The sequence below is a fragment of the Cebus imitator genome, unplaced genomic scaffold (assembly GCF_001604975.1).
Source record: "Cebus imitator isolate Cc_AM_T3 unplaced genomic scaffold, Cebus_imitator-1.0 Scaffold112, whole genome shotgun sequence".
NCBI lineage: Eukaryota > Metazoa > Chordata > Mammalia > Primates > Cebidae > Cebus > Cebus imitator.
The window spans coordinates 5,016,359-5,043,753 of record NW_016107427.1 but is presented as its reverse complement, the minus strand read 5'-3'; the positions used below and the strand labels follow the sequence as shown (position 1 = coordinate 5,043,753).

Below are 27,395 nucleotides of genomic sequence, written 5' to 3'. Positions count from 1 at the left end.
GGGGGTGGTTGAGGGGGTGGGTGAGGGGATGAGTGACGGGGTGAGTGAGGGGATGGGTGAGGGGTTGAGTGAGGAGGTGGGTGACGGGGTGAGTGAGGGGTGAGGGGTGAATGAGGCCTGCCACCTTCCCTGCTTCCCCTGTGTGAGTGTCTTCTCCACCGGGAGGTAGGTGCACGGGCAGAGGGCAGGGCAGGTGCCATGTGCCCTTGGTTCTGTGCTAGACTGCCACTCAGGACCTAAAGAAGACCTGAGCCCAGCCCTACAGTAAAGTGACTGTCAGCACCTTCCACCTCTTCAAATGAAAAGCTGAGCTCAGGACCACGGCCCCAGCCCTGGGCCACCCCAGAGGATAAGGATGGTGGCTTCTGGACTTGCAAATGGTTTGGAAACTGTAAGCACTCTAAACAGAGATGTGGTCACCCAAATCTAAGCCCCCGTCCAAAATTCAGGAGAGAAGACACAAGAGCACCCTTGATCTCTGGGCTCGTCCCTCCTCCTGGGTCCCACTGGCTGGTGAGTGCCTGGTGGCCACACCACGGTGCTGGACCGCAGCCCTGCAGATGCTCCAAGTCCACACTCCGCGGCTGCCAGAGCTCACTAACGCCACCCGCTTTACTCCCACCTGCAGAGTCTCCAGCTCACGGGTGGCACAAAGCATAGGGCCTTATCAGCTTCCTGAGCATGCCTGACCTCAGGGGGTGTCCCTCGGACCCAAGACTGAAGGTGTCTACAAGCCATCAAAATCCAAACCAGCAGCTCCTTGGACAGAGCTAGAGGGGGCTGGGCACATCCCAACCCCTGACCCCACCTCCTTCCCTCTCCGTGCCCCCAGAGACACAGGGAGTACTGTTCTGAAGGTAGAGAGTGTGTCCTAGTTAGAAGTATCAAGAGGGAGAATCCGGACGCACTTACCTATACAGCGCAAAGAAACCACTGCTTTTGAAAAACAGGCATCACTACAAAAGAACAGGGGAAATTCTGGTCAGGATAGTGAGTGAGGGGTCACCTGCCTCTCACATGCTTGGAAATCAGTCATTTCTTCCAAATTCCCTCTCCTGTCTTCTGAGACGTAGAAGGGTCTGCTACTTACAACTCCAATAAGGTAAGTAAATCCATAGAGGGACAGTGCCAAACACCAGACACTGAGCCAAGGTACGTGGCTCACATCCCTGCTGTGTGACCTTGAGCAAGTTACTTAACCTCTCTTAAAACTGTACCAACTCCTAGGGCGGTTCTGAGGGTCAGCATACAATAACGCTAGTTTTCATTCTTCCTCCTAGAATTGAAAATCATCTTCTAATTTTGTAAGGAAGTCACTTGGAAACTTCTGGGCTCATATGACTGCTTTACATTTGGAGTGTTGAAAGCAATATAACCAATAATTTGCCTGGGATTAGAGGAAACGTAAGTTTCTCATTTGGGAGCCAAACATCCCAGATCATGGATGAAGAGGAAGTAACGGATGCATTCCGTCCCGCTGTGACTTTCCCGGGATCTGCTGAGAAGGAAAGACGCAGCCCCCGACACGCAGAGCTGGCCCGGGCCTGACGGCTGGGCCGTGCGCTCTGCAGAACGTGAACAATTTCACTGAGCACCGCATCAGACTAGGCCACTCCACGGCCCAGATGGGGCAAGACACCAGGAGCCTCCTCTGAAATGGAAACCTTGTCAGAACCACAAAACCATGACCTGACATCTATCTCCTCCCATCCTGGCTAACTGGAGCGACGGACCTGTCTTTACCAATCACAGCTTTAGCCTAGCCACATTCCAACCTCTTCCTAGAAAAAAACATCATAAAGCAGCCATCACAGAACTACCCCTGCTTCCCAAGAGCATCCAGAAATCCCTGCTTCCTCCAACTGCCCCAAACCACATCGCAGGAGCCCCAGCCTGGCAATAATAGGTCCTTCCTCACACCCTCTTATTGAGGCTCACCCCCCAGGTTCCCAGTGACAGCAGGTGCATTCCAGGTGGACTCTGGCTCTGGGGCACTGACATGGCCAAGCAAAGACATATTCCCTTTAAGAGAAGACATTTTCTAAGAATCCTAAGGTCAGTAGAGACAGCCCTGTGTGGCCATAGCACCAGGGCACATGTGGTTATTCACAGAAGCCTGACAGGAAGCAAGCCAAGAACTCAGGCATCAAAGGGCAACTCCTGCCCAAAGAGAGGAAAAGAAGTGCCCCCGCCCCCACCGCCACCACGGAGACAGAAGAGAGCCCATCGGACAATGGCCTTCTCTTCTTTCTTCCAAGCCCTCCAGCCAGCTTGTGAGTTCCCAGTGCTCTTGCCAAGGGATGGCGGCACATCCTCCCCTCCCCCTGCCCCTGCCTGGCTGGACTTGGTGCCCTGCCTGCATGTGTAACCCAGGAAGACAAAGAACCACTCAGCATTTACAAAGTGCCCAGGCAGCTGTGTTTAGTTTCTCCACAGAGACAAACCGCAGCCCTGCCATTGTTATGGGTACACCTGGCCGTGCACGGCCCTCCCCACTGGGAGTGCCTCGCCACATTCCCCAGGACAGCAGGCTGCAGTGGAAGTCAGGCCCCCAGACACCTCTGCCAGCGGCCCCCGGGAATGCAAACCTGCCCCAGCCTCCCACTCAGAGGAAAGGTGGCACGGGGTGATTAGTGCATCCTCCCTGAAATGCAGCACCTGGCACCTGGAGGGCAGGGAGGTGACACCTAGACACCAGGGATGAGCCCTGTGGACCTGGGAGGCAAGGAGAACCCATGGGCAAAGGACGTTGTATATCTTTCACATCAGAAAACCCTCATAACAGCAACAATCATAGCCAGACTGCAAACGTCTTACCTATGTGCAAAGCAAAAGGAGTAGCCTAAGCCCATCCCGTCTTCATCATTCATCACGTGACCTGCGGCTTGTGCCCACTTCCTGGACACACCATGACTCGTTCCCAGGTCGCCAGAATGCTGCCCACCCCTGGCAGAGCACCCTCTGACACTGCTGTCCCAGGGCTGGGGCTAAGGGGACCAGGCAGCCCCGCTGCCTGGAACAGAGCAGGACTTTCCTTGCTGAAGCCAGTGAAGTCCCTGGCAAACTGGGATGAGTCAGTCACCCTAGCTGGGACACTGAGATATTATCTTGGATTCCTAGAACCACACCCTGACACAATAGGTACATCTCTAAATGTCTGAAGAGCAAAGGGAAATAGAGTTGAATGTCCATGTGGCCATGTTATCTGCTAACAACGAGGGCAGATGGTAGAGGCTGAAAATTCAATAGCGGAGAAACCTCAGCCACTTCCCGCCAGTCCTGGTCAGACTTGAATTCCCTCCCCATGCAAAACACATCCAGACGGAGTGCTGCAGCTTAGAGAAATCAGACTCAGGACAGCGGTTCCCCATGGTGTCTCCTAGTCAATTTCATTCCAAAATTTTTCAAAGAAGAGACCACCTCATACCTGTGGTAGAGTTTTTTGTAGATATCAACTTTGCCGGCACTCATGTTCAGTTTCATAAAGCTTGTGGCCCCGCTGTCATCCACTATTCCTTGGCTAGAGTAAAAACTGTTCCTAAAAGAGACAGAAAACTTTATCTATGGTAATGGTTAAGGCATAAACAAATACAAATCATACACTATGTCATAATACCTCTCCTACAACCCTCAGAATAAGAGGGGAAAACCTTAGCATTTGGTGGGGGGGAAATCACAAGTTCTAGCCAAGTGCTACAATATTGTAATGATTTTTCAATTTAATAACCCTAAAGTATCAGGTACGATTCCTCTACTCATCGTTTTTCTAACCTAGGTGAAGATCAAGAAACGATGAGAAGGTCATAGGAATATGTAGTTGTACATACATTTAATATAATACAAGGTACCGATGTTAATCTGTCCCCAGTTACCAATTCCACAGGTTCCTGGGCTAAGATAGGGACTTTGCTGTGTCATTCACCCCTGCTGTTTCAGGATGGCATAGCTAAGACACCAACTTTCTCATCAAGTGGTAATTCATTCTGAAAACTGGCATGTTGAATACCCTAAAATTGCGTAGAAATCACCTGGGGGCCTTCCCATAGAAAACAAAGTGGCAGCAGAATCCTGCCAGCCTCTCCCCCAATGCCTGAGGCCTGCCCAGCTCCCCAGGCAGTGCTGATAGGTGATCACCACCACCCTCCGCCCCAGCTAGGAATCACTGACAGGGCACACACATCCCCTTAAGCCTTCCCACTTTCCCTCAGAGCTGCAAGCAGGAACAACATTTTTAAAGTATACACCTGATTGACTGATTCTCTCCCCAGCTCAAAACCCTTCCATGGCTCCCGAATGCAGTGAAACTGGCTCAGGAGTCGTCTCTGCTGAGCTCCCCAACCCAACCCTCCTTGCCGGCTGCCCTGGGCCAACCTCTACCCAGGGAGGTGAATGGACCCTGGCTGAGAGGCACCTTGGAAAAAGAGGCACCTCATACCCTCAGCCTGCACCCCTGACCCAGTGACACAGCACCGGGCACTCCTGAGCAACCAGAGGCCGAGGAGGAAGCAGGGCAGGGCGGCAGTGAGCCGAGGGCCCTATGCTGGGCACAGTCCTAGCTGGATAAGTTCCACCTGCTGGCTACAGGACTTAGATTTTGGAAGGTGACAATTGTCCCCAGCACTCACGTGCCGGCGCTTCCACAGGGAGGCAGAGAGAGCGCGTTCTCGTCTTTCTGCTGTCTGTCCCTGTCACTGGTGACGCTGCCCGGTACTCACTTGTAGCCCATGTCCCTGCAGGCCGCCCGCCCGTAGTTCTCGTTCCAGTCATCTTGGCACACAGGGTGCCAGGACCTCCTCTGAGATGAGTACACCTGAAGGATGAAGTTTGGTCCGTAGAGGCGAACTGCACGAGAGGGGGAGCCTCCGTGAGTTTCATACAGTTGTCCCAACTCGGTCCTAGCTGCTACCCGAGCCCCGCGCTCCCCCACGGCTCTGGGGGTGGCAGCACAGAGTTGGCTCCTCTCAAGGTACTGATTGCACACAAAGGGAGACCACGGATCTATTCTTTTTCTGCTAAAAAGTGCTCTCTACACAAAAGAATCGAAAACAGGCATTGGGTTAAAAACTTGTACAAAAGTTCACTGCAGCCCTCTTAAAACAGCTTAAAAAGGTGAAAACACTCCAAGCGCCCCCAACGGCTGGGTGAGCAGAATAGGATATGTCCAAGTATACAATGGAATATGATCCAGCCAGAAGAGGGAATGACATTCACACACAGGCTGCCCGTGAGTCCTGAAGCCATTACGCTCAGTGAAAGGAGCCAGACACATTGCATGATCCCTGCCATATGAAATCCTGCTTATACTGCAGGGGTCCACATATTGCATGATCCCAGAGTAGGAAATGGAATGCCTAGGTTAGGAAATCTATAGAAGCAAAGTAGATGAGTGGATGCTTAGGAGGGATGGGCTGGGAGGAGGGATATGGGTGATAGTTCAAGGGTCTGGGGTTTATTTATGAGCTGAAGAAAATATCCTAAAATTGGCTGTGGTGATAGTTGCACATATTTGTGAATATATAAAAGCCAGGTGAATTATATATTTAAATTTTATGATACATAAATTACATTTCTATAAGCTGTTTTATATGAAAAATTGTATCTCAACAAGCTATTATATATATGTTTTATATATAAAAAGCACTGAATTATACACTTGAATTTTATGGCACATAAATTATATCTCAGTAAACTGTTTTTAAAAATAAATAAGATAGGTAAGGCATGGTAGCTCACACCTGTAATCCCATCACTTTGGGAGGCCGAGGTGGGCAGATCACCTGAAGTCAGGAGTGGGCAAATCACCAGCCTGCCCAACATGGTGGAACCCCTCTCTACTAAAATGCAAAAATTATCCCCATGTGGTGGCACACCACCTGTAATCCCAGCTACTCAGGAGGCTGAGGCAGAATTGCTTGAACCTGGGAGGTGGAGGTTGCAGTGAGCTGAGATTGCATTGCTGTACTCCAGCCTGGGTGACAGAGCAAAACTCTGTCTCAATAAATGAACGAACAAATAAATAATCAATAAGATAAAAGGATTTTTTAAAGTGTTCTTTAAGAGACCACTTTGAGCAACAAATTGTCCAGGAGACTCGAAATTAATCATTATTCTGCTAAAATGATCTCAGCTCTTTTATTTCAAGAAACAAAACATTATAAACAACATTGACATCACTCCCTATTCCCAATCCCTTCTCTCCCTCCCTAGAAGTAACCACCATCTAGAGTTTTGGGGAACTTTTGGCTGGGCAGGATAATACATGGGTTGGACGTATCCACAGAACAGAATCCCATGCAGCTCACGCATCATGAGCAGGAAGAAGCTTGAAAACATGCTGCAGGAAAGAGAGTAAGTGCTAAATGATGCATTCTGTATGACGTCATTCATGCAAAGCAGAAAAGCATGGAAACAGTGCTGTGTGGTTTGGGGGAAATATACAAGGGCTTAAAGTATAAAGTGAGGACCTGGCTATGCCCTGGCCTCTCTTCTTACTTCCTGCTGCCAGTCTGACTCACTGGACAGTCTGGTACCTGTGGGCTTGTTCCCCCATGAAATGACTTGGGTCTGATTATTTTCTAATGCCTCGGTGGTGAGTGCTTCCACATCCTACCTGTGAGTTGGTTGCAGGTTACACTTACACGAATGGATAAACATGGTGCTACATCTGGACAATGGAATATTATTCAGTGTTAAAAAGAAATGAGCTATTGACCGGGCACGGTGGCTCATGCCTGTAATCCCAGCACTTTAAGAAGCCTAGGCAGGAGGATCACAAGGTCAGGAGTGCGAGACCAGCCAGGCCAATACGGTGAAACTCAGTCTCTACTAAGAATACAAAAAAAAAAAAAAAAAACAATTAGCTGGGCATGGTGGCACATGCTTGTAATCCCAGCTACTCAGGAGGCTGAGGCAGGAGAATTGCTTGAGCCCAGGAAGTGGGGGTTGCAATGAGCCAAGATCACGCCACTACACTCCAGCCTGGGCGACAAAGCAAGACTCCGTCTCAAAAAAAAAAAAAAAAAGAAAAAGAAAAGAGCTATCAAGCCATGAAAAGACATGTAGGAAGCTTGAGTGCATATTACTAAGTGATGGAGGTCAGCTAAGTGAAGGAACGTGTGTGCAGTGAAGGCTACATACTCCATTGTTCCAACACGACAACCTTCTGAGGAGGCCAGAACTCCGGAGACACTAACAAGCTCAGTGATAGCGGGGTGAGTGGGGAGAGAGAAACAGGTGCCATGCAAGAGATTTTAGGGCTGGAGAACGACTCTGGATGTTACTATCATGGTGGCCGTACAGCATTATGCATTTGTCAAATCCCACAGAACGGGACGAGAGAAGGGGTGAAGTCCAGGACTGTGGTTCATCATGATGTACTCGTCTGGCTCATCAGTGTTAATGAGCGTTCTGCAGTGATGTGAGACGTCAATCACAGGGCAGCCATGTGCTGGGGAGGAGTACTCGGAGCTCGCCACGCTGTCTGCTTCATTTCCTGTCAACCTAAAACTGCCCTAAAAAATAGTCTGTTCGCTTTTTTAAAAGTAACTGAAATGAAATACACTTCTATGTTTAAAAACAAAACTGCCACTGTGGCTCAGTAAAGAGTAAGGGAGACACTTCCTTCTTGGTTTGTGGGTAATTTTAGGGACTGTCTTTCCCTTGCGGCTATCTACATTCAAATGTTATCAGGAAGGATGGCAGCTGATAAGCCAGGGCGCTGGAAAATGTCTCAGGCTGGTCCTTTCCTGGTGCTGTGGCTCTTGCCTGTCATCTCAGCATTTTGGAAAGGGGAGGCAGGAGGATCACTTGAGCTCAGAGTTCGAGACCAGCCTGGGCTACATGGCAAAACCCCATCTCTATCAAAAAAAAAAAAAAAAAAGTTAGCCTGGCATGGTGGTACACGCCTGTAAGCCCCAGCTTTTCAGGAGGCTGATGGTAAAGGATGGATTGAGCCCAGGAGGTGGAGGCTGCAGTGAGCCATGATCGAGCCACTGCACTCCAGACTAGGCAACAGAAGGAGATCTTGTCTCAGACAAAAGCAATTGTACATGTTTTAGGCATACAGCGTGATGAATTGACATCTGCTGTGAAATTCTCACCATAATAAAGCTCATTAACCTCACATAATTACCATTTTCTTTTCTCTTTTATGGTGAGAATGCTTAAAATCTGCTCTTCTAGCAATTTCCAAGTATATAGGGCAGTATTGTTAACTAGAGTGAACAACTTAGTTTTTCTTCTGAGATTTTGAGAAAGATTCACAGAAAGGGCAGCATCAGAAGTGGAAAGTGAATTAATGTTAAAATATGCACACACATACAGCCTCGGGAAGAAAGCTCTACACACATTTTTGAATGTTTTCCATGGAATGGGTAGTATTCTTCAGTCTCATAACGTGCGCATCTCAGCAAAAACAATGTCCACTCTACGAAATGGACAAATTAAAAGCACGCCATATGCCTGTTCTGGTCTAATGTAGAATACATGCACAACGTTACATTCGTCTGTTTCACTTTACAAGAATAATCGACATGGAAACTGGATAAAAGCAAACTGAAGGTGGTCTCGGTCTGTCAAGTTACAGATCCACACACCCCCTGACCCAGCAGTTCTACTCCTGGAGGCGTCTCCTGCTGATAAGCTCACACAGTTGGAGCAGTGCGTGTTGTAGCAAAAGATGGAAAAAAAATAAGGTCCAAAAGAAGAGACTGGGGCAATAATGGTGCATCCATGCAAAGGACCAACTGGGCCATGGTGGGAAAACACAGAGGCTCATTTCCCTAAGAAATGCTGTCCAGGATGGTATGCAGTGCAGGAGAGTGAGCTGGCTAGGAACCTCTGGGAAATAGAGCCATGACAACGCAGACGTATGTGTGCTTCTTTATGCAAAAACTCTCTGGGAAGAGAAGCAACTCATATGACTTATAAGTCACCCCAAGAAATGTGATTGGCTGGTAAACAGATGAGCTCGTGTGTGTGTGTGTGTGTGTGTGTGTGTGTATCTGGGGTGTGTGGCAGGGGTGGAAGATAGATAAGTAAGCAGAGCAAGGAAGATGAGATTTTTCACCACATACCCTTTTGTACTTCCTTGATTTTGACCTATCTGGATGTATAACTATTAAAGTATTTAAATAAATACAACTTAAGTGTTAAGAAGAGAGAGACTGTTCAGGTAACATAAGGACTTTGCTGGTGTTTATTTGCCCACATGTGCACATAGGAGAACATCAAAAGCCATTCCGGGCCAGGCGCAGTGGCTCACGCCTGTAATCCCAGCAGTTTGGGAGGCCGAGGCGGGCGGATTGCTTGAGGTCAGGAGTTCGAGACCAGCCTGGGCAATATCAAAGAAACCCCATTTCTACAAAAAATACAAAAATTAGCCAGGCATGGTGGCGAGCACCTGTAGTCCCAGCTACTTGGGGGGCTGAGGCTGGGAGGTTGCTTGAGCCCAGGAGGCTGAAGTTTTGGTGAGCCATGATCATACCACTGCCCTCCAGCCTAAGCAACAGAGTGAAACTCTGTGTCCCCTCCCTCTGCCAAAAAAAAAAAAGAAGCCATTCATGTGCTACCTTAACCAGGCACTACTCAACCTCAAAAACTTCCCACTTTATTTAAGAAACTAAATAAAGCACAAGAACTGTTTAATGAGAAAATGCGTCATTTTCAAGTGCAGACCCTCTCCTGGGGGGCAAGGCCGTGCTTAAAGGCATCAAGAACACAAGACACTCGAGCCAGCTTAAGGCGGGCACAAGGGCCGAGCTCCACAGGCCAAGTGCTCCTCACCAGGAAATTCCACAGCCAGGACCAGGCAGCCAGGACTGACAGTGAGGGCCTAACGGGAAACCCGTCCCCACCAAGGATGGCCCTTAGCTGAGGAGAAATTACTTTAACACGGAAAGCTCTTTTTCTAGAATTCTCGGCCAGCTCTGAGGCTCGTGGTTTCTACAGAAAACCCCAGCAGGTTAGGAGGTCACTTGAGGGAGGGAAGAACTGTCTGAGATTTCTGGTGAGTCCCCTGACTCTACAGTTCTGAAATTTCTATTTCTAGAAAAAAAAAAAAAAAAATAAAAAAAAAAAAAAAAAAAAAAAAAAACGGTTCTAGTGTAAACATGTGAGAGTGTGCTGAGCGGGAAGTAAGATGTGAGAGGGCACACCGCCACCAACGCTGATCTGCAGGCCTGGAGTACATGGCTGTGGTTGGGAAATAAGGTTTTGTTGTTGTTGTTGTTTTTCTGTTTATGTTTTCTTTTTGCTTTTTTTTTTTTTTTTTGAGATGGGATTCTTTTTTTTTTCCTTTGGCTGGGGTGCAGTAGCACGATCTCAGCTCATTGCAACCTCTGTCTCCTGGGTTCAAGCAATTCTCCTGTCTCAGCCTCCTGAGTAGCTGGGATTACAGGCGCGTGCCACCACGCCCAGCTCATTTTTGTATTTTTAGTAGAGATGGGGTTTTGCCATGTTGGTCAGGTGGGTCTCGAACACCTGACCTTGTGATCCCATAGTGCTGGGATTACAGAAGTGAGTCATTGCTCCCGGCTGGGAAATAAGTCTTAAAGGAAAAGGAAAAAAGTAAAAGGCAGCTCTTAAGGAGAAACAAGCCAGCTCCATGTCAACTACGGAGCCCAGTTCCGTACGCAGCGGGCGGGATGGGGATGATTAGCACATCTCTTATCCTCGGCCACCATTTCCCTGTTACAGCCACTAACCACCCTTGAAATCACCCTCAAAGATTAATGAAAAATAGAAACAAAACTGCCAATGAAAACCACAATGGAGTGTCCTCTCATGCTTCTTAGAATGGCTGCCACCAAAAAGATGGAAACGAACAGGTGCTGGTGAGGAGGCAGAGGGAGCAATGGAGCCCTTGTGCCCTCGGGGGAGGAGTGGACATTGGTCAGGCCATTATGGAAAACAGTATGGAGTTTCCTCTGAAAATTAGAAACAGAACTGTCAGATGATCCAACAATCCCACTTCTGGGTTTATATCCAAAAGAAAGGAAATCTGCGTGTTGAAGAAAGGCCTGCACCCCCATGCTCACTGCAACACGGTTCACAACAGCCAAGAAATGACGTCGACCTCAGGGCCCGTCAGTGAAAGAAAGGAGAAAGAAAATGTGGTGTACATGCACAATGCAATACTATTCAGCCATAAGAAAGGAAATCCTGACATTTGGTGACAAATGAAACTGGAGGACATTGCTCTAAGTGAACAAGCCAGAGACAGAGACACGAACACTGCATGAGGTCACTGAGATGTGAAATGTAAAAACATCAAACTCATACAAGCAGAGAGTAGAATGGCAGCTACCAGAGGCTGGGGGGGTGACAACATGGTCAGAGGTCACAAACCCTTCATTAAACAGGAGGAGTAAGTTTGAGAGATCTGTTGTACATCACAGTGGCTAAGTTAATAACTATACGTTGCGTATTTGAAAATCACTACAAGGGTAGGTTTTATGTGTTCTTAATAAGACGTGTATGTGAGCTAATGCCCGTGTTCTAGCTTGACTTAGCCATGCCACAGACATACATGTATCCAAACGTGGTACGCCATAAATATGTGCAATGCTTCCTTGATCGTTAAAATAAACAGATAAACCACAGAAAATAAAATAGGTGAGCCCACTCTGTAACAAGAGATAGACCTTTAAAGGCAGCTTATTTTGAAAACAACATAGTGCATCTCCAACTCTACTTTATTTTGTTTATTTATTTTTGAGACAGAGTCTGGCTCTGTCGCCCAGGCTGGAGTGCAGTGCCACAATCTCAGCTCACTGAAACCTCCACCTGCCAGAATCAAGTGATTCTCCTGCCTCAGCCTCCTGAGTAGGCTGGGATTACCACCACCTGGCTAATGTTTTTTGTTTTGTTTTGTTTTTGTATTTTTAGTAGAGACAAGGTTTCACCATGTTGGTCAGGCTGGTCTGGAATTCCTGACCTCAGGTGATCCACCCGCCTGGGCCTCTCAAAGAGCCGGGATTACAGGCGTGAGCCACCGTGCCCAGCCTGCATCTTCAACTTTATAAACAGTTTGCTCATCTTAACCGACATCCTGTGGCAGTTCAGAGTACACGTGGCTCCAATGACGCAGTCTTCAGTGACCCTGTTCTCTCCCTCCCACCTGCTGTGTGAGGTGGGGCTGGAAACACAACCTCTCTGAGCCTCAGGGCTCAGCCTGGAACAGGGATTCAATGACATTGTGTATCAGCATGCTGGACGCAGGCCAGGCCCAGTCACCCAAAGGGCCCCAGACCGGGCTGCTGTCTATAAGGTAGGCAGAGCAGTTCCTTCCCAAGGCCAAGAGTGACTCACCACACCGGTTCTCGTCCTCCCCGCTGGGGCAGTGGGACACGCCGTCGCACCAGTTAGAGGGGCTGACGCAGGTGCCTGAGGAGCCGCACTCTATCTCAGAGACGGAGCACTTGCTCTCCACTTGCAGAGAAAACAGAAGGGAGGTGCCCGTCAGGCTGAGGAACCAAATCAGCCTCACGGAGTGAGGAACACGGTGGCATGATTGCAGCTCTCTGCGACCTCCAACTCCTGGCCCCACCTTTTTTTTTTTTTTTTTTTTTGAGACAAAGTCTCACTCTGTCACCCAGGCTGGAGTACAGGGGCGCGATCTTGGCTCACTGCAACCTCCACCTCCTGAGTTCAGATGATTCTCCTGCCTCAGCCTCTCAATTAGCTGGGATTACAGGCGTGCGTCACCATGCCTGGCTAAGTTTTTGTATTTTTAGTAGAGATGGTATTTTGACATGGTGGCCAGGCTGATCTTGAACTCCTGACCTCAGGTGGTCCACCTGCCTTGGCCTCTTAAAGTGCTGGGATTACAGGCATGAGCCACCGTACCCAGCCAATACCCCACTTTAATCAGGAGGAGAAGTGTCCTCGCCACCAGCAAGTATAAGTAAAATTAGCGGTGGGGCACCTTACGTTCGTGGGGCCAGTGGGGAGACCCTCTCCATGTGTGGGTTTGGACAGCACTCACACGTCCTCTCTGCCACACTTCAAGGTAACTTTAAGGATCCACAATGATGCATGGGTCTGCACCACCCAGGCTGATGGGAAAGGCTCAGGCTGCAGCTGCAGGAGTGGGACAGGGAGGGGCGGGCCTGGCCCCCAACAGCCATTGCTATGCAGTGAGATACAGGTAACCATGTATGGCCCCAAGGTAGAAGAACCTGTGCTCACAGTGCTGGGCGGCACCAAGCACCCCAAAGCGCTGGGCACATTCTACATGCTTCTCCCATGATGTGTCAATACCATAGCTAAACAAGAGAAGGGAAGAGAGACAGCCTCGTTATGTAAGAGAGAAACCTCACAGCGGGCCTCGGGAGGTCTCAATAGCCCAAAGCGCAGGGTCTGGCTCAGCGCACCAGGGACTGACAGAGCACATGGTGGAAGCGAGGCTCCTTGCACTTACTGAACTTCCAGACCAGGCCAGCGGCCAGCGCAGCTCCTGCGAGGACGGTCCCCAGGGCCAAGGTGATACACAGCACTTTCTTAGTCTCTGGAAGAAGGAGAGAGCGCACCATTCAGACCAGAGTTGTTTAGAAGTCATGCTCTCAAATGTTTTCTGTTATTTTTATAGAACATCATATTAAGAAATAATTATTTCATATGCACTTAAAAGTGTGACTTTTAATTTTAAGAAATATCATGGGTGATCCTACTTCTCCCATAACACTAAACCTTACCTTATGCTTTTTGAAGACCAACAGGAGGAAGCTGTGATCTTCAGCAAAGTACACGGTTAGCCCTTTCAAAAAGTATCGTGTGCTTGGCCGGGCGTGGTGACCAGTTACATGTCTGTAACCCTAACACTTTGGGAGGCTGAGGTGCGTGGATCACCTGAGGTCAAGAGTTCGAGACCAGCCTGGCCAACATGGTGAAACCCTGTCTCTACTAAAAATACAAAAATTAGCCGGGTGTAGTAGTGGGTGCCTGTAATCCCAGCTACTTGGGAGGCTGAGGTAGGAGAATCACTTGAACCAAGGAGAAAAATGTTGCAGTGAGCCAAGATGATACCACTGCATTCCAGCCCAGGTGACAGAGCAAAAACTCTGTCTCAAAAAAAAAAAAAGTATGGTATGCTAAAAGAGGGTCTTAAAATAGGCAGACGATTAGTGTAAAAAACAGGGGGACTAAGACATCATCTTCGTAATTACAGGCATAAGCAAAGTAATAACACTGTCCCCAAAACTATCATCACTGTCAGTGGTACTCAAAGCAGAATAAATTGTCTTGCCCAAGGCTGTTCAGCGAATAGATGCTACAAACAAGCCCACAGTGTCCCATTCAGACAGCTGCCAGCTGCGTGTGGCTATTTAATTAACGTTCCATGAAATTAAGTAAAATGACGTAAATTTAAGTGCTCAGCCACCACATGTGGCCAGTGGCTACCATGTCAGACAGTGCAGCTGCAGAAGCTTCCCATAGCTGTCCCAAGTCCTGCTGGACAGTGCCAGTGCAGCCCTTTGGTCCAAGGGCAGAAATATGAAACTCAAAGGAAAGGCAGATTTCAGAAAAAAATAAAGGGATTTGGAAAAGGTCCCTGATTGTCTCTAGCCAGACATAGCATTGTCGGTCCAAGGGTAAGCCAAAAGTCACACAGAGTTCAGACGATAGCAACAGGCGCCGCAGAGGCATGGCAGAGTCAGACGCTGCACTCCGCCAGCTCATGGGCTAGGAGCAAGGGCGTCCATCCTTATCACTCCAGTGATGCCCAGCAGCCCCAGGTCCAGGAGCTCCCAGGAGCTTTCCCTCAAGAAAGGTGGAGAGGTGGAGGAGAGGGGAGGGGAAAGCATTTGAACAGACCATCCCAGGCTGGAGAGGTGGCGTGACAGCCGGGAGCTCCCTACCTGGCCACACCTGTGCCTCTGGAGGTCTGCCAGGGTGAGAAGATCAGAGCTGACCCATCTGCTGATGGCTCAACGCCGCACCTCTTACTTGGTGACAACATTCTGATAATTCTACAATCACTCTCAAACCATTACAGGCTTAAAAATTACCTGGGGAATGTGGTGGTTCGCATCACCAGAGATTCTATTTCAGTTAGGGGTCAGGCATGAATCTGCATTGCTCTTGTTTTCTTTCTTTCTTTTCTTTTCTTTTTTTTTTTTGAGACAGAGTCTTGCTTGTCGCCCTGGCTGGAGTGCAGTGGCACAATCATGGCTCACTGTGGCCTCCGACTCCTACGCTCAAGCCATCCTCCCACTTCAGCCTCTCGAGTAGCTGGGACCACAGATGTGCACCACTATGCCAGGCTAATTTTTGGTAGATGCGATTTCACCATGTTGCCCAGGCTGGTCTCAAACTCCTAGGCTCAAGCAATCCACTCGCCTCAGCCTCTGGGATTACAGGTGTCAGCCACCATGCCTGACCTGAATCTGAATTTCCAACAGGCTCACAGATGAGGCCAGCAGCACTGGTCCAAGGGCCTTGCCCAGGTACACAGTGTTCTCATAACTCTGGCTGCAATGATTACATGTGATGAAGGCAGGCTGGAGCCAAGGTTGTTCACGGGAGAAATTCCAGATGGCCTCTCTGAGGCCAAGGACACTTTCCTCTGTAGATGATGTCCCAAATGCCATTTTATCCACGATAAAATAACTGGTCTGCTGAGTTGAGGGCTATTCCATTAGGTATCCTGAACCTCACATGGAGCATGTGGTGATCTGCAGGGTTCTCACCAGGAGCGTGTGCAAAGCAGGAAGCTCCCAGATTTATTTTGCTGGACAGGCATTTGGAGCCAATGCATGGTCAGTACAGACATCACTGGGTCCTGGCTGATCATGGCTGCTGCTGCAGAGTTTAATTACAACTCACCGGCCGGGCATGGTGGCTCACGTCTGTAATCCCAGCACTTTGGGAGGCTGAGGCGGGTGGATCACCTGAGGTCAGGAGTTCAAGACCAGCCTGGCCAACATGACAAAAACCCCATCTCTACTAAAAATACAAAAATTCGCTGGACGTGGCAGTGCACCTGTAGTTCTAGCCACTTGGGATGCTGAGGCAGGAGAATCGCTTGAGCCTGAGAGGCAGAGGTTACAGTGAGCCAAGATAGCGCCACTGCACTCCTGCCTGGGTGACAGAGCAAGACTCCATATCAAATACACATGCACACATGCACACACACAGAGCTCACTATCTATTTCCCTCCATCAGGACCCACTTACGGCCGTCACCTCAGCCCTGTGGTTTCCTGTGTCCACTGTTTGCTTCCTGTGCACATGTGGAGGACTGTTGACCTTCAGTCCTCCAAAGTCTAAGCCTTCAGCTGTGTATTCACTCCTTTTCAATCATCAACCTTCTATGGCTGTTGCTAAAGCAAGTAAATACAATCAGTCTGGAGGAAGTTCCTTATGCTCCTGATGGGCGCTTCTGAATCTGTGCTACTGAATAACTGGGAGAAGAGCTTCAAAGCCAAACATTACACTCCAAATGTGTACACTTCTGTATATTAGATGCCAAGTGTGTTCTTAAAAATAATACCAAGATAAGTTCAATTAAATTACTAAATTGTTTTGAGTTTCTGAGTTTTATAATGCAAAATCATACACGCAGGTTCATATCCTTCCCTTATAAAAGCAACGAAGAGACTCATCTATCCCTGTCCGAAGCTCTGTCATCATCTAATCTTTCCCAGGAGAGGTGGAAATGTGTCCTTCAGGTGGGCCACGGGTTCCTTCGCCCTCCGGGGTTTGGCTGTCACCAGCAGGAACGCCCCCATCTAGAGGTGCTGACTTCAGGAGAGGACTTTCACTGCCGTTTCTTTGGGAGGTAGCTCACACATAGGTCCTTAACCCTTTCACCCTGGCTTCCTTCCATCCCCACAATGGACAAAGACCAGGAGTTTGCAATCTCGACACTAAGCGATATTTTGCCTGGAGGATTCTTTGCTGTCCAGGGGGTGAGGAAGCTGTCTTGTGCACTGCAGGAGGTTGGGCAGTATCCCCGGTGCCTACCTGGGAGCAGCACCCCCTCCCCACCTGCAACCACCCACACTGTCTCCAGACACTGCCAATTGTCTCTGGGGGTCCAAATTGTCCTGACTGAGAACCACTGGCCTTGACCTACCCAACCGCCCCCAGAAGAACATCAGTGCAAACACAAGTATCTGTTTGGCGGGGAACATCGGAAGGAGGGAAAGAGAGAAACAGAGAAGGGAGAGGAGGAGGGATGATTAGGAAGGAGGACTCATGAAGGGGTAGAAAACTCAGAGAGAGGAGGTGGCAGGAGAGGAACAGGGCAGAAAAGCCATTTGTGAAGGGCGAGGGGGTGAGAGGAGGGGCAGAAACTCAAGAGCAACAGCACTTTCCCTGAGTGGGACAGAGGTGGGGGCAGACCGACAGGGCTTCAAAGAGCACTGGCATTAACCACATCAGTGACTGATTATGTGACGTGGACACGTAGAAATTCACATTTTGACGAATCTCTAACTGTACAAGTTGTACAGTCAGGATACACAGTTTGCAAAACAAAATAAAAACACTATCAATTAAAGGATCAATTTAAAAGACCTTTGGCATAGCCACTGCTGTGTGAGTCCCACCTGGGCGATTCTTAGCACTGAAACCAGCCTGAATTCAAAGCTGGGAGGCAGTGCCAGAGGGAGTGGTCTGGAAAGACATGAGACCACATGAAATGGCAAAGAAAGGAGATGAATGGGAGGGTGAGGAAGAGGAAGGACTGAAGGGACAGCAGAGAAAATTTAACCTGCAGTCCTCCCAGGCTCACTCCAGCCACCCGCAGGACCGTGAAGCCCGCTGGGACAGCACAGACACTTCCGTGCTGCAAACACACCAACCAGGACACTCACTGAACACGAAGTAACATGGAGCACCTTAAACATGACCTGTCACATTCAGGGGACAAGGAAAGGCAAGGTCGTTAATTTCTGCTCTTGGAAGCTTACCATTTATTCAAGAGGATACATCCATAAACCACACAGCCAAGAAGCCCAGAGAAGGTGATCACGAAAGCCTACGCCAAGTGGAACAGGCAGAGCTGTACAGGAGAGTTACGGAAGACAGAGGTCTCTGCAGGCCCTGGGCAAGAGGACAGACCTGGAGGCAACAGCTTGGCCCAGCAGGAAAAGAGTGGAAAGGCGTGAAGACAGACTGGCTCCAGCAGATGGAGGAGCAGGGTCAGACCAGGAGAGCTGGCGACAGAGCTGGTGGGAGCAGAGGGCCCACTGGGGAGGCAGACCCAGGACCTCAGGTTTATCATAGGAAATAAACACAAAGAGAATCCTACTTGAGCTGCACACTCTTCCCGATGGGGATTTGGGCTGCGTGCTGACGACAGGGTTGGAAGCGTGTGTCAGGACCCTCGGGGCGTACTGGGGTAGCGGGGACGGGTAGTGCTGAGCCGGATACACCATGTAGACACTGGGAGCCACAGTGGGCTGTGCGCGATAAGGGTTTTCCGGTTGGTATCCATGGTTTTCATAGTAAGGTCCAACACCTGGCGGTGACCCCTAAACAATTGACAAGAAGATGAATAAGATAAAACTCTTATTTGCACTAAGGGGTAAAATATAAAATATCACATCATCTCACAGCTATACCAATGATCTTTTAAATTGATAATGTTTTTATTTTATTTTGTGAAATATGCATCCTATCTGTATGGCTTACACAGTTAGAGATTAATAACAAAGTGACAAGACATTGAAAAGGCACCGTAGATTCTCCCCAGGTGCCTACAACTGTGTCACATATTGAACTTATTTAGAATAAAAACTAACCAGAACTTTCAATTACCAAAGTTTTTTTGTTTGTTTTGTTTTGTTTTTTACTATTCATTCTTTTTTTCTTACATGTCCATTTATTAAACAGGAGCTCCTTCGTGACAATTTAATACAAAATTTATTAACAATTAAAGCCGATATATACAAAAATACATATTTGTCTGGGTGCAGTGGCTCGTGCCTGTAATCCCAGCACTTTGGGAGGCCAAGGTGGGTGGATCACCCAATGTCAGGAGTTCGAGATCAGCCTGGCCAACATGGTGAAGCCCCATCTCTACTAAAAATACAAAAATAACCAGGCATGGTGGCACCTGCCTGTAGTTCCAGCTACTTGGGAGGCTGAGGTGGGAGAATCACTTGAACCCAGGACGCAGAGGTTGCAGTGAGCAGAGATCATGCCACTACACCCCAGCCTGGGTGACAAGAGCGAAACTCCTTCTCAAAAAAAAAAAAATAATAATACAGATTTGAACGCTATAAAAACAATCAGGACAAGTACCATGAAAAATCTATCCTTCAAAAGAAAGAAAGCGGGAAAATTGAGGTCAATGAGAGGCTTGTCTGCTGTGGGGGCAAATCAACGGCAACAAAGCTCTGGGGCCCCGACCCACTCCAGATGTATGGGCCCAAACCCGAGAGCCACCCAAGCCGGGGAGACCCACTCTAGGGCTTCTGTGTCCATTGAAAAGCCAGACACACAAAGTCAAGTTTGCACAATGGGCTATTTATTCTTTGAAATAATTTTTAAAAAGTGGCAGACCTTGGGATTTAGTAAAAGATAGTAATAATTTTAAAAAGCTGTGTAGAGGTCTGGGGTTAGAATCCATTAAGCCAGTATCCTATACTTTTAATTCCTCCCATCTTCTCCTTGATATTGATATACAAAGTTATGAGCTAGCAGTATCAGAATTAGAATGAGAGAATAACAGCTTAGCATTGGAGAACTCACCGGCCACCAGGCCCCTGTACTTAGAATCTCCTTCAACACCAACCATAACCCCTCCCCTGCCAGCAATACTGGCACTGGCATGAATTAATGCCACCATTTTGCCAGGAAAAGACTGAGTTAAGAAATCTGCCTAAAGGAGCATGCTCTCCGGGTTTGTTACCTGCAAATACCTCTTCCACGTCCCCTTCTCCTATGTAAGGAATGTGTCATCACTTACTCACCATCTCTTATTAATGGACATTTAAGTGGCTCACAGTGGACATTTAAGTGGCTCACAGTTTGGGCTATTTGCAGCTCTGCTGCAATAAACGTCTTTACACAGCACATGCATTTTTGTGCAGAGGATGGAAACGTGTAGCTACGTCCCTTTAAATGAAATTTCTGGATTAGAGTGTGACCATCATCAATGTGAAAGGAACTGCCCGGACATAGCGTTTTAGTCTCTGCTCTATCCTTCAGCTGGTGCCTCTCTTCTTAGAATGCCCATCTCTCCTTCCTCAGCCTACTTCAAAATTGCCTTCCCAAGGCCTGCCCTGTCACTACCCGCCCCGATCAGGCCACTGTGGGCCCCACCAGCTCAGACCTTCCCCTTCTTCCAGCTCTGCCCAGTTGCCTGTTGGCTCGGCCACTCTGGGAGGCCACATTTTTCCTCCTATCTGTATCTAAGGGCTCACATGCAAAACTTTTTCCAACTCATTAATTTCTGCCCCTTATCTCTTATTGAACTCAGAGAATGACAGTGAGCTTGTCCTCATCAGACAGGTGATCTGAGCAGAGGCAGCATAGCCCTTAGAACTACAAATGGGGCCTCCAGGGAAGTTGATTATAACCGGATGAGCCAAACTAGGCTCCCAGAGTTCCCCTTCACTTAATAACTCACTAAAGCTATCTTCAAAAGTCCGAAGATTACAACTCTGAACCAGAACAGCACACAGAGGGAAAACACAAGGTAATCTCTCATCTAAATGAGGGAGCCAGAGGCTGCAATCTCGGTCATCTAAGACCTTACCATCCACCAGCCAGGCTGCAGCAGCAAGGCGGTTTGTCCCTGAAAATTCCTGAGCAGTGGACTTGACATTAAATGCAGACCCAGTAAAAAATGAATATCAGTAACAAATCGAGGGGAAAATACGGTCTATTGTCCAGATATAGAATCTAAGACGTGTTTAAAACTCTTTACTAAATGCATTTATATTCGGTACAAGGCAAATTGATCAGTTACAATGGGAAGCAGAGATTAACCACATTTGTCTCCAAAGGGAATGGGCGCCAGGGAGAAGGTGGCCCGCCAATGCTTCATGCAGTTGTAACTTTTCCCAGTTTCTCAGCTGGGCACCGATGGGACCCCACAGGGGTCTCTTCCCTGGGACATATCCCTGTTATTGCCATCCTGCCTCACCTGTCCCCACACCTCATCCCTGCCCCCTGTCCCACAAAGCAGAAAGTGACGGGGTCAAGGTGAGGATGTACATCACCCACATCTACCTGACAGCCACGGCGTTTGCGACTCACCTGGACAGCTGTGTGGCTGCACCCCTGACTCACTCTTTCTAGAGGATGCCTTGAACAGCATCAGCCTGGCCCACCCTTCCCTACAAATAGCCCTCACAATTACTGACCCACAAACACTGTTGGGAATAACAGAAGGGACAAGGGAACAAAGAAAAGGCCAGGAGGGTAATAATTAACCACTTACTGAGTTCAAAGCCATCCTGATTTTATCAACGGCATCAAGTAATGATAGGTATCTGGAATGTTCAATCTGACCTAGAAGAAAGAATTACAGGACTGTAATATCTCCATACCAGTTAGTTTTTAGAAGATAAATCTGGAAAGAACTAGAAGAATCTCTGGGTGAAGGTTACCTAGAACAAGCAGCAGCATTTCCTGCTGACCGTTGGCCTGCATCTTCACCACATACTTCCATATTTAAGGACTTTGGGACCCACTCATACCTCAGAGGTTACAGCAGAGGCACTCTCCTCTGGGATCAGAGTGGGCAGGAGGATGGGGTGCAATTGTAAGTGCTTCGGCCAGGACAGCCTGACCAGAGAGAAGAAGGAGCAGACTCAATGGCTCAGACATCCATCGAGAAGGGCTCTCAGGGGACAGCCTGGGGCTTGTGGCCACTCACACCTCCACTGCCATCAAGCCCAGGCATCCTGCTGGACTTAACCTGGTTCTCGCCAGGCATCTGGGGTCTCCCCTTTACAGAACATCTCCCCAAGGGAGACTCCATGGGATAAAACCACTGAAGAAATGACAAGGTAACCAAACCCATCAAAGTCGGCAGAGGTTAAGGACAGGATGGGCCCAGGAGGCAAAGACCTGGGCCAGTTCCTGGCAGGACAGCTCCCTGGAAGTGCCAATGGGTGAGTTACTGAACCTTGCTGAAATATCAGGGTCCTCATGGGAAAACAGATAGAGCAATCACCACTGTTCTGTTAAGCTGAGGGTTCCAGGAGAGTGCAGAAGGAGTGCCTCACGGTGCCAGGAACTGAGAAGCAGCAGGTGCAACCACAGCAGGTGCAATCAGACCGTCTCTCCCCAAACGTCCACAGGCACTGCCGGGAGCCCCACCCTCCCAGCAGGTGGTCCAGAGCTCAGCGCGGGATATATATAGCTCACAGTTGACTTTTTTAAGTAGGCCATGTGGGCCCTCCCAATTTTTAATAGATACATATATTTAAAAATTCATAAAACACCTCAACGACCACTCCATTTACTACCCCAAACCCAAAAAAGAAAGAAATTCAGAGCCAGCCATTTTGACCATTTCTCAGATTAGCAGTAATGAAAAGAAAGCTGTGAGCCATTTCGTTTGTTGCCATTTGTGAACGATTACCAATAACAGCTAGAGATGCCAAGAACGTGAAGTGCTTTATAGTAAAGCCGCATTCTGACATCACTCCCCATGGACAAAGGTTCTTTGCTTGATCAAGCTTAGGCTCCTGAAGCTTCTAGGCCATCTATGCATTTCCTTGTAAAATCCAGTTTTAACAAAAAAACTTGCTCAGTCAGTTTAGCCAGAACCTCCCACCCTCGGTATCTGATTACTTCTAATACCTGATCGGGTTCCTTAGCCTCCACCGTGCCACCGGTGATGTCTGATCGCCCAGCCTGTCTTCAGTAAGAATCCTATTCAGTTGGTTTAGCCAGAATCCCCCTTACCCTTGATGTTTTCTCTAAGTGATTTTTCTACCCACACCAACCCCACCCTGAGCCTTGGCTATAAATTAACTCCCACTTGCCCATGCTGTACTCAAGTGGATACCAATCTCTCTCTCCCACTGCAGAATCTGCTGGCTTTGGTCCCTGTACCTGTCTCCATGGTCCTGAATAAACTCTGCCTCACCATCTTTAGCAAGTGTGATTGAATGATTTTTTTTTCTTTGACACGCACTTCGTGAGCTAATAAAGGGTTTTTTTCCGCCCCTTCTCGCTTGGCTTTAAATGACCAAAGAATATTCTAAGAAACGGTGTTCAAGATTATCCATCCACGAGATCACATTCCCAATGAGGGAACAAGAGCTTAGAGGAGGCTTTGGGCTTTGGGGCGTGCCTGTGACACGCCCAGAGAAGAATATTTCCCATCTGCTGGTACACAGCAGGTGCTCAAAGCGCAGCAGACACCACTGGGCAGGGGTTCAGCCCCTGACCTCTGTGAATAGGCTCTGGATCCAAACCCAGGCTCAGCCACGCCCTATCCATGACCTGGAGGAAGCTATCCAGTCTTCTGTGCCTCAGTTTCCCCATTTGCAAATGCAGAAAATAGGAACACCTACCTCCAGGGCATTAAATGAGTTAATCCTAATGAAGTGCTTTGTGCCTAGCATCGAACGAGTGGTACATAAATTTTCATTAAATGAGGGGCATTATAAAGCTGATGCACATTTAACAACCTCCTGAAGGAAAAGAGGTCCGTCTTGTGACATTTGCAAATTTGCATTCAGTAAGCTCCCAGGCGACCAGCATGAAGCCCACCACGGAGCCATGGGCCAACATCAGCACTGCTCTCCCATGTCCTCAGTGCAACTAGCTCCTGAATCATTACACTGAAAAACCCCAGCAACTTGGCATGAATGAGAGTGAGTATGGCTTTTTACTCCTGAGAAACCTCACCAAACGGGTTGCAACAAACACGCACACGTCATTTATTTACTCTTCATGCACAGATAAAAATATAAGAATCAGGTCATGTCGTAGCTTTGAGATGTTTTTTAGGATTAAAACTAAAGTTCACACCTTCCTGGGTATGAGGAAAGAAAAGTGACTAATATCCAGGTGGGAAAGATCACCATTTAAAATGTATCGAAAACACTTAAGCCTTTTAGTCACATCACATAATAGACCTTGCCTACGTCTGCTTTGTGAACACAGAGGATCCTCAGGCCTGACCAACACAATAAATCCCGCATTCTTGTCTCATAAGCAGGAAAGAACTCAGTACCATCCTAAGATTGCATTCAAAGAGTCCTGCCTAACCAAACACATTCTCACGCCTCTGGTTTCTCAGCTCTCCTATCTCCCCAGTTATAGGTTTGGTTGAAGTTTCAGGAAGTGAAAATTCGATCCCATTGGCGGCTCTCCCAGCTCAGAAGCCTTATGAAAGGAATAATGAATCAATGCTCAAAACCCACATTTGCTATTCATTCACAATCCCTAACAAGGAAGCCAGGGAAGGAACACCGGGAGCCACTGCTGTGAATTGTCAAATAAAAGCCACGGGACCCAGAGGCAGCCCCAGGATAATCCTATCTCTCCAGCAACCCCGAAACCCACAGAACATGATAAACAAAAATATTAAGTGTGCCCAAATCAGCTACCATGGACTTTGGAATGGAAGACCAATCACATTCTCCAGCCGAGCCAGGTACAGTGGCTCAACGCCTGTAATCCCAGCACTTTGGGAGGCCAAGGCAAGCAGATCGCCTGAGGTCTGGAGTTCAAGACCAGTCTGGCAAACATGGTGAAACCACGTCTCTACTAAAATTACAAACATTAGGGCTGGGTGTGGCGGCAGTTGCGTGTAGTCCCAGCTCCTTGGGAGGCTGAGGCAGGAGAATCACTTGAGCCTGGGAGGCAGAGGTTGCAGTGAGCCGAGATCAGGCCACTGCACTCCAGCCTGGGTGACAGAGAGAGACTCCATCTCAAAACAGAAAGAAAAAAAAAAAAACAAAAAAAAACACTATTCTCCAGGTGAGAAGAAAAGAAGGCAGGAAATACCCCTTCCTGGCATTAGATCTGAAAGGGGAAGCACAACTGTCCCCAAGAGACCAGGACATCACACTCAGTCCTGTTCATCTTCAAAACAGGCCTTTCCTCACCCTGACAAGCTTGTACATCTTGTTAACTGGTCTCTGAAAGGAGCAAGAGGAGGAGCATCAAGAGGAGGAGAGGAGGAGAGACAGCGCTGTGCAGCAAAGGTTCTCTCCTGTCATTCAAACCAGGTTGATGGTTCTCAGTTCCGGAAAGCCAGCCACCATGAGCACTTTGGGAAATTTTCCTTTAAGTGCAGAAGCACAACAGTGGGTGGCACTCAGGCCCCACTCCTGGCTGGCAGGGAGCACTTTCTTCAATACAGTGTCAGTCACTTGAACCTCACGATGGCACGCAGCTGTTCTCGTGCTGTTTTGGTCCCTCCTGGACTGACAGCTGAGTCAGCCCATGAGTCACCTGCCTGGCCACCACACAGCAGGACGATGCTGTGGCATCATATCAGCATCTCCTGACATGACAAAGTTACTGCCAAAACAAGAATCGTTCCTCCTGGCTTCTCTCCTCTGGAGATCTCAGGACACGTTTGCCGGAGACTTACTTCCCAAACAACCACGCCAACGCGAATGAAGTCAGGCTCATAGACACTGACTCCCACCCACCCTCTTCAATGAAGAGAATACACTGACTCCACCGCCCACCACCATGCCCAGACCTGCTCCTTCTCAAATCCCCCATGTGTTACCGGTACTATTCGAGGTGCTGGAAGTGTGAGAGGAAACAGGCCAGGCTCAAACCCAGCACCTCTTCTTCAAACTCCTGACAACACTACCACCATCCACCGTCACGTCCCAGTCAATGACCAAATGATCAAAAAGAGCCCCTTACGCCAACATAACCACACCAACATCACATTACACAATGAGATGTTCTGTTCTTTTAAGGAAAGAAACACGACTGAATGAAAGTTAGCCGACAGTGGATTTACGTGGCAGTTCAGCAGACACTCATTTATATATAATCAGGTAAATTACACACACAATGATTGGCACAAGGGTTCTCCTGAGAGAGAGAGGTTCAGTGAGAAGCAGAGAGATCACCTCGGGAGAGGATTGCCTGCAGCATCCAAGTTTCCTTTTCTGTGAATGACTCATTGTCCCCAAGAGATTACAAACTTTTTAGGGCAGAAATCAGGTCTGGTTCTCTCTCTCTCTCTCTCTCTCTCTCTCTCTCTCTCTCTCTCTCTGTTTTCTAAATCTAGCTTTGTAGCTTACAAAGACAGTATTTAAATGTTTTTCGAGTTCCTACCGCCCGCCCAAATCTATTGTGTTTTTTTTATTTTATATATCAACAGCAGATCATTGGAAACAGAAATTTGAAATAAAATACAATTCACGGAAAAAAATTTTTTTTTTTTTTTTAGTTCCACAGGCCAAATGAGCAAGATGAAATTTAGCAGAGAGAGATGAGATTCCCATACCTAGGCAACAGCAGCACCCCAAGTCAGGACAGTGAGTGACCTCCCAAAGTCCAAGTGCACAAAGCTGAGTGCAGCCCGACATGACAGGCAGGCAGCAGCAGAGGCCCCCAGGTCACTCCAGGAGGAGACTTCAACACTACACACAAGCCACTGGCTAAGCTGTAAGAACTTGTCCAAGTCAATCTGTAAAATGGGGGCGAAACAGAGGCAGGGTTGTCGCAGGGACCCTGAGTGAGAAAATAAGCCCCCAGCTCAGTGCCCAACCCATGACCAGCACTCAATAATATAATGATGGCAGATAAGATTTATCTTCCAACACCTAAGAGCCGGCTATGTGGAAAAGGAATTCAATTTATTCTGCGTACATTCAAAGGACAATACCAGGGTCACGGTCAGAATTGTCAGAAGGGCAGGCTTGGATTCCAACTGGGGAAAGCAAGCTTCCAACAATGAAAAAGTTCAAATACGGCCTGGAGCTACCTTAGAAAGTACCACATTCCTCAAATCTAAAAACGTGTGTTTCAAGACTGGAAGATCATTTCCCCAACGTATTCCCAAACAGAGTCAGGCTTGAGCATCGAGATCAGACATGGTGATCTTTCAACACTGCTCCCAACTCCTTATAAATGCATCATCAACAGTGAACTTGAAAATGTCAGTGAATTCTCTGTCATCAGAATCTCGCAGAAAGAACTTCAAACCCATCGTCCCTAGAAAGCACGGTCTCCCGTGCCCCCTGGGCTGTGCTGCAGTGAGGTCAGGCTGAGTGCCCTGCCAGCACAGCCCCTTGGAAAGCGATGGCCTTAAAGGGAATTTGACACTGCACTGTGAACCTTGTACAAACAAGCAATCATAAAAAGCCTCAGCTTAGCTCCAGCTGCCAAGTCAGACCTCGCTTGAAAGTATTTTTCTAACAAATCCCATCATCACAGCCTCCCTTCTGAGTACCACTTGAGAGCCCCAATTTTTCCGCCCAGTCTGCCCTTGAGCAAACTTCC

At 48.2% G+C, this 27,395-nt stretch overlaps 1 protein-coding gene across 3 annotated transcripts in view; it reads right to left on the bottom strand.

Annotated features, from left to right (window-relative positions):
* TMPRSS2 (transmembrane serine protease 2) overlaps positions 1–27,395 on the bottom strand; it is a 41,066-nt gene that overhangs the window by 9,690 nt on the left and 3,981 nt on the right. For 2 of the 3 annotated variants that reach the window (XM_017538612.2, XM_017538613.2), the window contains exons 2-8: positions 21,397–21,467; positions 18,256–18,478; positions 13,421–13,507; positions 12,310–12,429; positions 4,716–4,842; positions 3,428–3,538; positions 913–956 (exon numbers count right to left, since the gene is read on the bottom strand). In XM_017538612.2, the coding sequence (XP_017394101.1) occupies positions 913–956; positions 3,428–3,538; positions 4,716–4,842; positions 12,310–12,429; positions 13,421–13,507; positions 18,256–18,478; positions 21,397–21,411 (727 nt within the window). In that variant the 5' untranslated portion in view covers positions 21,412–21,467. The remainder of the gene's footprint in view (positions 1–912; positions 957–3,427; positions 3,539–4,715; positions 4,843–12,309; positions 12,430–13,420; positions 13,508–18,255; positions 18,479–21,396; positions 21,468–27,395) is intronic. The other variant, XM_037742066.1, reaches the window with a different exon arrangement.